An 11,217-nucleotide genomic window follows, 5' to 3' on the forward strand; every position below is an offset into this window, starting at 1 on the left:
ATTATCTGCATGATGCGTTGCTGTGTAATGACATAGCCATGGCACTTAGGCATGTTTTTGTGGTCACAATCCTGTGCTGCAAGACAGCCATTGTTGACCTCTTCTCTACCACACAATATAAATACATTCCTTTAATGCTGAACAGTAAATTATAATAATTTTGCCTTGTACATTTGCAGTGTAACATGAATCTAAAAACACAAAAGAACAATGTCAACATCACCTGCAAGTGTAATTTGCAACATGTGTAGCAAATATACAGCTCTTAAGTTGACCACAAATACGTTTAAACTTTATACAAATCCAGAAACCTACAGTGCATTAAACTACAATTATGGACTTATTTGACCAAAGCAAAATCATGGCAGCAAATAGAGAAGTATTTAAGCATTTCATCTATGAACAGTGGGAAATGTTCTGCTTTATACCAAATTACAGTTTGTATTTTTATTTATTTATTTTTTTAATTCTTTGTAATGGTTTTGACAGATTCCTCCATTGCAGAGTTCACTTTGATTCGTTTGAAGAGTATTTTAATAGACTGCAATACCTCCTCTGTCTTCAGAGTATATATGATGGGATTTAACATAGATGGAATTGTTTGTGTTATGATTGAGTTAATAATTCTTGTATTTGGATGTAGGTATGTTGTAACAGCAGCCATACAGATGCCAATAATAGGTAAATAAAACATGGCCACTAATATGAGGTGGGAAGTGCAGGTTTTCAAAGCTTTCATTCGAGCTGCACCATGTGAGATTTTACACAGAGCAATACCAATACAAACATATGAAACAGCTATGAGTGTCAGTGGAATGTAAAGTACAACAGCAGTACAGACAGCGGCCATAATATAATTAAGGGAATTATCATTACAGGCTAGTCTGAAGATGGGGCCATGATCACAGAAATAACTGTCAACTGTGGTAGATCTACAAAAGGACAATCTGGTAATCAGAGCTGCAAGGACAGCAATAATAGATACAGAAAAAAGCCACATAACACCAATGATCAGAGTCATTGTAGTTTTGGTGACAATAGTATGATACCTCAGAGGAAAACATATAGCAATTACTCTGTCAAAGGCCAAAGCAAGCAGAGTAAGGGACTGCAGGGTCATAAAGAGAAAAACAAAAAACATGTTTGCCAGACAGTCTTCATAAGATATGTACTGATTCTCAAACAGAAACATGTCAATATATTTTGGAATGAGAGCAGAGCTTCCACACAGGTCAGACAAGGCCAAGTTAAAGACAGCTATATACTTTGCTGTGTGCAGAGTGCGTGCCAGGTATATAGTACCCATTATAAAAGAATTGCCCAAAACAGTCACAGCATATACAAAACAAAAAAATATATAATAATACCTTGCATGTGGCATGTTGTAAAATCCGTTGATGTAAAATGTGGAGGGGCGAATAAATGTTGCATTATCAAGGGGCACAATAGAAGCCATGTTAGGAGGAGACTGGTAATAAACTATTAGGAAGAATATCTTTAGAAGCTACAAAACACTAATAAAAGTGTAGAATTTTCCAACACATCCAATAAATAAAAAATAAATGATAATAGTAACAAAAGCATGCAAAGTAAATGAAGGGTGTCAAAAACTCTGTCACAGTGCTTTGATACAATGCTCCTGAAGCAGAAGTTCAAGAGAGAGCAAACACATTTATAACTGGTCTCTGTTTACATCATTCTCAAAAGTACACCTCCAAAAAAAAAAAAAGCCAAATCTCTATTGAGAAGGTTGTATGCTAACCTGGAATACATTTCTATTGGACAAAACTGTGGAAATAATGGACTCTTCCTTAATAAATCAAATTGAGCGCCCTCCACAATCATTAGCACCCCTCGTTAAGATGTGTTAAAAGCCTTAAAATGAATTCAATTTTTATTTTAGAAGCATAATCTCACACTGAAAATTGTAGAAACATTTAACCTTTAACTCAAGTGAATTAAAAAAAAATCCCTGATTAAGAAATCATTATTTTTCATAAAATCACCTGTTCCACAATTATTGACACCCCTAACAATTCCTAGAAAATAAATGTAATTGAAGCATTTCTGTCATTTCTATTGTAATTTATAAAGTTGATCAGAGTATCTAGGAACCTTTAATTAGTAATTCATCACTTCCTGTTTCCCTGGGGTATAAATATGATGTGACACAGAGGCCTGTTTCTCTTATCCAACATGGGAAAGACAAGAAAACATACCATTCAAGTAAGGCCGATGTGTGTCAACCTTCATAAGTCAGGCAATATAATATAATAAGTCAGAAAATAGCCACTCGTCTACACATGCCTATATCTACAGTCAGAGGAATCATCAAGAAGTTTAAAACAACTGGAACAGTGGCAAACAAGCCTGGATGAGGCCGCAAGTTTATCTTGCCACCACGCACAGTGAGGAGGATGGTAAAAGAAGATAAAAAGTTCTCCAAAGCTCACTGTTAGAGAATTGCATCAAAGAGTAGCATCTTGGGGTCACAAAGTCTCCATAACAACCATCAGGCGCTATTTACATGCCAACAAGCTGTCTGGGAGACATGCAAGGGAAAATCCTTTTCTCTTTTTTCGTTTGGGGGCTTTATAAGAAAAACATGGTCTTGCTCCCGAGTACTTACAAGACCTTATTTCTCATTATGAGCCATCACGACCACTCAGATCCCAGAGTGCTGGCTTATTAATCGTCCCCAGAATTCAGAAGGTTTCATCTGGGGGAAGAGCTTTTTCTTATAAAGCTCCCAAACTCTGGAATGACCTTCCAGAAATTGTTCGGGACTCAGACACAGTCTCAATCTTTAAGACTAGGCTGAAAACTCACTTGTTCAGTTCAGCGTTTGGTAGCTAATGTTCCCCCTTAGATAAAGGCAGCAGATCCAGGGGTCCATGGACACAGGGAATTATAGTATACTGAGACGCTGGTGCTGTCGTCCCTAAGCTCGCACGCGGTCACTCAAGTTTGTGGACGGTAGAGCGGAGGGATACCAGACTGTTTCAGAGTGCTGCCGTGTCTGTATGTCTTTCTGGTTCTCTCCTTTTAGTTAAGCTGACATAGTCAGATCTGCTGGAGTCGTTAGCCACACTCTGTAAATGTTTACATTCCCTGTTTATGTACAAACGGATAGAATAAAACTAATTCCATTTACCTGCTTTCTTTCCAAGTATACAATCACCCATATGTCCGGCTGGACACTGAAGGACGACCGACTACTGAGCCCTCCTGCTTTTGGGGGGGTTCTGTACATTCCTACAGTCCTGTTGAAACTTTTTTTTCCAAAATTCTGTAAAGCTGCTTTGGTGCAAAATCCATTGTAAAAAGCGCTATACAAATAAATTTGATTTGATTTGATTTGATGATGTTGAACGTATTGGTCCAAAATCTCAATAGGGTTTAGATCTGGTGACTGTGAAAGACACAGTATATGACACAGTAATGTCACCCCAAAGCACAACAGAGCCCTCATTGTAAGGGTGAATTATTTAGGCCTGTATTATTCTCTTGGTGTATGCCACACATGCACTCACCTACTTGTTAAGAATATGGTCATAAGAATAAGGATCACTACACTGCTTGTGTAGCAGCTAGGTTGACAAACTCATCTGTTCCACCCATCACCAACAGAAATGTGACTGTTTAACATTAGCTATCACTTTGTAATTCTTCATTTATTTCTTTGTCTAAATTGCAAGCGTGGTGGGTAATGCTGTCACCTCACAGCAAGAAGGGCCTGGGTTCGATTCCTCAGTCAGGTGACCAGGGTCTTTTCTGTGTGGAGTTTGCATGTTCTCCCTGTGTCTGCATGGGTTTCCTCCAGGTTCTCTGGTTTCCCCCAAAGACATGCAGTCAGACCAAATGGACATGCTAAATTGCCTTTAGGTGTGAATGTATCTGTCTGCCATGCAATGGACTGGTGAAATGATTTAGAGATATTTTTATAAGCACGGTTGTGTGTGCATGAAAATTTGTGCAAGAAAATGTATTTAAAATTGAGTACTCCTTGTAACCTTGTTAATAAAAAGCATGTCATATTTATTACATTTCAGGCTCTTCTACGACACTTCAGTCCGTTGTCCCTGTGATGTCATCACCTGCTTCCACACCCTACTTCGTGCTAGGATCAGGCCTGCCAAATAAGAGCGTCCCTGCAAAGAGGAGCTGGACAATGAAAGGACACGGAGAAGCCAAAAAGAAGTGTTTATCCAGTGTTAAAGGTACAATGTGTTTTGCAGGGTGCTTCATCATTAAACTTCACAGCAACACTGTTGCTCACTATTCATGAATAATACTCATCAGAGACAAAACCAGAAAAGAGGTTATGCTGATGGTCATACGTTAATTTTCATGCTGCATATTTTGTAAAAATATTTTTATTATTTCTTTTAATCCACTTCTGCTGATTCTCTACACTGTGATTTAGTTTTTTGATTTGAGTCTGTTTTTAACAAAAGGCTTTTTAATCTCTATTAGATAGGATCTGTTGGTGCTTTTTTACTATGTCACTTTTATTTATATGTTTATAATGACAGTTTAATACTAGTTTTATTAAGTTTTATTTTGATGTCGTTGTCCTCTCTCTTTTTTTCAGCATTACAACATGTGGTTCAGTCCAAAACTAAAAAGCAGAGAGGAAAGCAACAGAGTCCAGAAGGTACATTAACTAACGTTCGATCTTGCTGGTGTTCTTTATGTTGTTCATGCTGTTGTACTACAGTTCTCTAGTATTGAATACCATAGTGTTATTATACAGAAAAGTGTTTGATTTGCTTTGATACAAATTGCAAAAGCCTGTTTTGTACTTAAAATCTGTAGTAAAATGATATGACATGAAAAAGATCTTTAAAGGATTGCATTGGGTAATGATAAAGCTGTTGCATACCTTGGTACTGTCAACAGTTTGCTAGTTTTTTTTCTTTCTTTTTTGTGTTAAACAGGTAGTACATACACTACATTGCAAAAAGTGTTCACTCATCCATCCAAATCATACAAGTGTATAAAACCAAGCACCAAGGCATGCAAACTGCTTCTACAAACATTAGTGAAAGGATGGATCATTTTCAGGAGCTTAGTAACTTCCAGCGTGGTACCGTCCTAGGATGCCACCTGTGCAACAACTCCAGTTGTGAAATTTCCTCACTACTAAATATTCTACAGTCAACTGTCGGTGGTATTATAACAAAGTGGAAGCGAGGGGTGTATTTTGTGTACGTCTGGTGCCGGTCCCAAGCCCAGATAAATGGTGAGGGTTGCGTCAGGAAGGGCATCCGGCGTAAAACTTGTGCCAAAACTATCATGCGGATCACAAATATGATTGCCATACCGGATCAATCGAGGATGGGTTAACGACTGCCTCCGGTGCTGTTGACCAGCAGGGTGCTGGTGGAAATTGGACTACTGTAGGTCGAAGACCATCAAAGAGGAGAGGAGGAAGGCAGGTTAGAAGGCAGCGAGAGAGAAGGAAAGGCAGGAGTGTGGAGGTTAGAGTAAGGACTCTGAACATAGGGACAATGACTGGTAAAGGCAGAGAGCTTGCAGACATGATGGAGAGAAGGAAGGTAGATATTCTGTGTGTCCAGGAGACCAGATTGAAAGGAAGCAAGGCCAGGAACACTGGAGGTGGATTCAAATTGTTCTATCATGGTGTAGAGAGGAAGAGATATGGAGTAGGGATAATCCTATAGGAACAACTTGGGAAAAGTGTTCTGGATGTAAAGAGAGTGTCAGACAGGATCATGAGCCTGAAGTTGGAGGTTGATGGTGTGATTTTGAATGTGGTCATTTCATATGCACCACAGGTTGGTTGTCAGTTAGAGGACAAAGAGGAATTTTGGAGTAAGATGGATGAAGTGGTAGATGGTGTCCCTAGAGAGAAGAGATTGGTGATTGGTGCAGACTTCAATGGACATGTTGGTGAAGGGAACAGAGGGGATGAAGAGGTGCTGGGTATGTATGGTGTGAAAGATAGAAATGCGGAAGGTCAGATGGTTGTAGATTTTGCAAAGAGAATGTAAATGGCTGTGGTGAACACGTATTTTCAGAAGAGGGAAGAACACAGGGTGACATTTACATTTACAGCATTTAGCAGACGCTCTTATCCAGAGCGACTTACAAGAAGTGCTTTGTCAATCTAGAGAAAGTATCTTTGCTAGTTACCAATAGCTTAGAGAAAAAGACAGTCCTGAGCTCAGATACTGCTAGAAACAAATGTCACTGCAGACACCAAGAGAAAAAGAAACAGAGTTGAACGCAGAACTCTGTGCCATACATACAAGAGTGGAGGGAGGTGCACACAGGTGGATTATGTCCTTAGAAGGATATGCACCTAAAGGAGATTGGAGATTGTAAAGTGGTGCCAGGGGAAAGTGTAAAAGACAGGAGGCTGAGCTGGAGGTGGCGGAGATGATCCACTGTGGCGACCCCTAAATGGAGCAGCCGAAAGAAGAAGGAGGAAGCAACTGGGAATGACAGCAACTCAGCAAGAAAGTAGTAGGCCAAGTAAAATGACAGCACAGGGTCAACAAATTCTGAGGTGCATAGCGCGCAGAGGTCGCCAACTTTATGCAGAGTCAATCGCTACAGACTTCCAAACTTCATATGGCCTTCAGATTAGCTCAAGAACCATGTAGAGAGCTTCATGGAATGGGTTTCCATGGCCGAGCAGTTGCATAGTCTTACATCACCAAGTACAATGCAAAGCGTCAAATACAGTGGTGTAAAGTGCCGTCACTGGACTCTAGAGCAGTGGAGATGTGTTCTCTAGAGTAATGAATCACGCATTTCCGTTTGGTGCATCCAATGGACGAGTCTGGGTTTGGAGGTTGCCAGGAGAACGGTACTTGTCTGACTGCATTGTGCCAAGTGTAAAGTTTGGTGGAGTGGGGATTATGGTGTGGGGTTGTTTTTCAGGAGTTGGGCTCGGCCGCTTAGTTCCAGTGAAAGGAATTCTTAATGCTTCAGCAGACCAAGAGATTTTGGACAATTTCACGCTCCCAACTTTGTGGGAACAGTTTGGGGACGGCCCCTTCCTGTTACAACATGACTGCGCAGCAGTGCACAAAGCAAGGTCCATAAAAACATGGATGAGCAAGTTTGGTGTGGAAGAACTTGACTGGCCTGTACAGAGTCCTGACCTCAACTTGATTGAACACTTTTGGGATGAATTAGAGTGGTGACTGTGAGCCAGGCCTTCTTGTCCAACATCAGTGTCTCACCTCACGCTTCTGGAAGAATGGTCAAAAATTCCCATAAACACATGCCTAAAGCTTGTGGAAAGCCTTCCCAGAAGAGTTATAGCTGCGAAGGTGTGCCGACATTCTTATGGATTAAGAATGAGATGTCACTCAAGTTCATATGCGTGTGAAAGCAGATGAGTGAATACTTTTGGCAATATAGTATGTATTTTGCTTGACTTAGAAAATACAAAAGTCTGTATTTTAACTTGAATTTTAACTGAAGCAGTTTGTATCTTAGACACAATTTAGTGTTCAACATAACCAAACAGTCACTCTGTATTTGAGTGCCCTTTGGGAAAGGAGAGAATTAAAATGTATCTAAAGTAATTCCTAGGTTCTCATTAAAATGTGTTCTAGTTGTTTAAACATTTTCAAACCTTACAGGAAAATGTTTCCTTATATTAAAATTTTAAGAGCATCAACAGGCAGAGGTATGTCTATCTTGATTATTTTAATTATAACATTTTCCTTGTAATGTGTGGCAGCGATGATGAGGCGGACGCATATGTGAAGAAAAGCAAGATTTATTAAGGACAAATCCATTATTAGGGTCAAAATCGGGGGCAGTCGTGAGCTGGAGGTTAGGGATCTGGCCCTGTGACCGGAAGGTTGCCGGTTCGATCCCCAGGGCTGACAGTCCATGACTGAGGTGTCCTTGAGCAAGATACTGCTCCCCAACTGCTCCCCAGGCGCCGTGGATAGGGCTGCCCACCGCTTCGGGCAAGTGTGCTCACTGCCCCCTAGTGTGTGTGTTCACTAATGTGTATGTGGTGTTTCACTTCACGGATGGGTTAAATGCGGAGGTGGAATTTCCACGATTGTGGGATCAAAACAGTATCACTTAAAATGGTCCAGGGTCAACAAGCCAATACGGAGAGAACGAGGGACAGACGAAAACAGAGACATAACAAAAATTAACACAGGATAAGCAAACAATGGCAGCCAGAAGAACAAACATCAAATAATCCAATAAAAATTGGTGAGACCAATTATGCCAAGTAGATAGTAAATAAAAGTCATAAATAACACTATATATGCATATTTATATATATATATATATATATATATATATATATATATATATATATATATATATATGCATACTCTGCCCTATAATACACTTAACTCACAAAAGACACATTGGTTAACCAATGAGCTTGATCAGATGTGTTGGGGTGGGGAATAGTGAAATTATGTTTTACCCACTTAAAATTCCTAAATGCTCATATATTGGCTTCTATTTGACTTACTTGAATGGAGTGGAACACCAACAGCTTCCATTCCCTACTCAAAGCATTCTTTGTTCCCATGCCGCTCAAAGTTTTTTTCTTCTCGTTCACTACCACTTACCACTCACACTTGAGGGAAAACACCCTCAGTGTCTCCTCCAAATTCATTTTTTGTAATAGAGGGCAGGCAATGCTCTGACTTTCTAAAATGCTGTGTTTTGCTTCGTCATGTGACTCCTACTCTGCATTACTCACATATTCTGGTCGGTGGCAGAATACAGTTTAGTACTGTTGCAACAGATTAAGGTACAGCCGAGAATATTTCTTTATGTACACATCTAGTTTTGTCAGTATTAATAAAGTCTTGTATAATAATAATTATAAAATAAATGAGTAATACTAATTATGATTCATTTCCAGCTGTAGTTTGGAGCATGTATTTAATAGAGCTTTCTTGGGTTCATTGAATGATTGTGAATGGTGTATAGTGTATTAGTTACTAAGCAGTGAATGAAGGAGGTGGAAAGCATCAGGATTATGATCAGCCATAACACAATGCCCTTCCTGGATCGGGGCCTTGTCATGGCGGAAGGACTTGCAGGCCAGGGATCTTCAGAGCTAAGTCGTTGGGAGCAATATGCTCCTGGTGGGGTCTCCCAGGGTGAAGAGGTCTGGAATGAAGACCCAGACTAACTCGATCCAAAAACTCCATGAACAATGGACACAAACACCCCCTGGAGCAAGGCCTGGGGGTAGCGTCCCTCAGCATGCGCCTGGTGGCCAAGCAGCCCACATAACCCGGCCGGGCTCAGCCCGAAGAGGCAACATGGGGAGATCATGTGGGCCCACCACCCACCAGGTCCAGTATGGGGGAGCAGTGCAGTGCCATATAGGCAGTGAGAATTGCAGGGAGGCCCTTGGTGGCCTAGGCCCCTGCAGCAGAAACTGGCTCTTGGTACATGGAATGTAACCTCACTGGGGGGGGATGGAGCCGGAGCTTGTGCAGGAGTTGGGCTTATCTCCACCCACAGGGTCGGCTCTGGAACCAAACTCTTGGATAGGGGTTGGTCCCTCTCCTACTCAGGAGTTGCACAGGGTGAGAGGTGCTCGGTGGGTGCGTGGGTGGGTCTCTGGCTGGTGGCCATGCAGTTGCAGTTTGTCCTGGTGGATGAGAGGGTCACCTCAGTGCAAATTAAAATTGCAGAGAGGAAAACTCTGACTGTTGTCTCTGCTTATGCACCAAACAACAGGTCAGAGGATTCGGCCTTCTTTGAGCAAGTGGGCGGGGTTCTGGAAAGGGTTCCGCCTACAGACTCAATGGGAGACTTCAATGCTCACACTGGAAATGACTGGGAGACCTGGAGAGGCATGACTGGGAAGAACGGCCTGCCCGATCTAAGCTCGAATAGTGAATTTTTATGATTTTAGGATTATCCATAATGAAGACCACGTTTGAACACAAGGATGTTCATAAGTCTACATGGTACCAGAGCTCCTTGGGTCAGAGGTCATTGATTGACTTTGTTGTTGTTTCATCTGACTTGGGACCATATGTTCTGGACACTCTGGTGAAAAGAGGTGCTGAGCTGTCAACTGATCACTATCTGGTGGTGAGTTGGATCAGATGGCATGGAAGACTGATGGTCAGACTCAGTAGGCCCAAGCGAATAGTGAGAGCATGCTAGGAATGACAGTCGCAGGCCCCTGTTCAGAATGATTTCAACTCCTATCTCCAGGAGAGCTTTTCTCATGTCCTGGAGGAGGTAGGGGACATGGAGTCTGACCCTGTACAAAACCTCCATTGTGGAAGCTGCCAGGCGTAACTGTGGCCAAAACCTTGTGGAACAGTAACCCAAGAACTCCCTGGTGAACACCGGTGGTGAGGGAGGCCATCAGGCTGAAGAAAAAGGCCTTCAGGGACTGGATGGCCCGAAAGACTCCAGACTCAGTATATAGATACTGACAGGCAAAACAAAGGTGGCAGCTGTGGCAATAGTGGCAGAAGCAAAATCCAGGGCATGGGAGGAGTTTGGAGCTTTGGCCTCAAGGAGGTTCTGGACAACTCTCTGGTGACTCAGGAGCGGTCGCGGTGCCTGCACCCACGCTGTATTCTGCAAAGGTGGAGAAACTCTGACTTCATATGAGGATATTGTTAGTCGGTGGAAGGAACACTTTGAGGAACTCCTTAATCCGGGACACATGCCTCCGTCATGGGAGTCAGGGCCAGAGGCCTCTGGTGTGTCAAATTCCATTTCCCTGGTGGAGGTCACTGAGGTAGTTGGCAAGCTCCTTGGTGGCAAAGCACTGGGGGTGGATGAGATTCGTCCAGAGATGCTTAAGTATCTGGATATTATGGGGCTGTCATGGCTAACATGCCTCTGCAATTTTGCATGGACCTCGAGAACAGTACCCTTGGACTGGCATGACCTATGGTCATGAGCTGTGGGAAATGACCAAAAGAACTAGATTACAAATAGAAATGGTGTAAATGAGCTACTTAAATGGTTACTTATAACTGTGCCTAACGGTAACATGTATAGAGTAAATAATAAAGGTCCTAAAATAGAGCCCTGCGGAACTCCGAATAACTGGAAGATAAATTGTTTTACACTAATGAACTGATAATGTTCTGATAGGTATGATTGGAACCATGACAGGGCTGTCCCTGTGACTCCAATCATGTTTTCTAACCTTTCTAGGAGAATATTGTGGTCTATTGTATCAAAAGCTGCGCTGAGGTCAAGTAGCAC

At 41.8% G+C, this 11,217-nt stretch overlaps 1 protein-coding gene across 1 annotated transcript; it reads right to left on the bottom strand.

Moving 5' to 3' along the window:
* Nucleotides 1–463: 463 nt before the first annotated feature.
* LOC108439240 (olfactory receptor 1-like) lies at nt 464–1,456 on the bottom strand. The gene has a single exon (XM_017717510.1). It carries the CDS (start codon nt 1,454–1,456, stop codon nt 464–466), a length of 993 nt encoding a protein of 330 aa, XP_017572999.1.
* Between the last annotated feature and the right edge of the window lie 9,761 nt (nt 1,457–11,217).

Source organism: Pygocentrus nattereri, chromosome 18 (assembly GCF_015220715.1).
Source record: "Pygocentrus nattereri isolate fPygNat1 chromosome 18, fPygNat1.pri, whole genome shotgun sequence".
Lineage (NCBI taxonomy): Eukaryota > Metazoa > Chordata > Actinopteri > Characiformes > Serrasalmidae > Pygocentrus > Pygocentrus nattereri.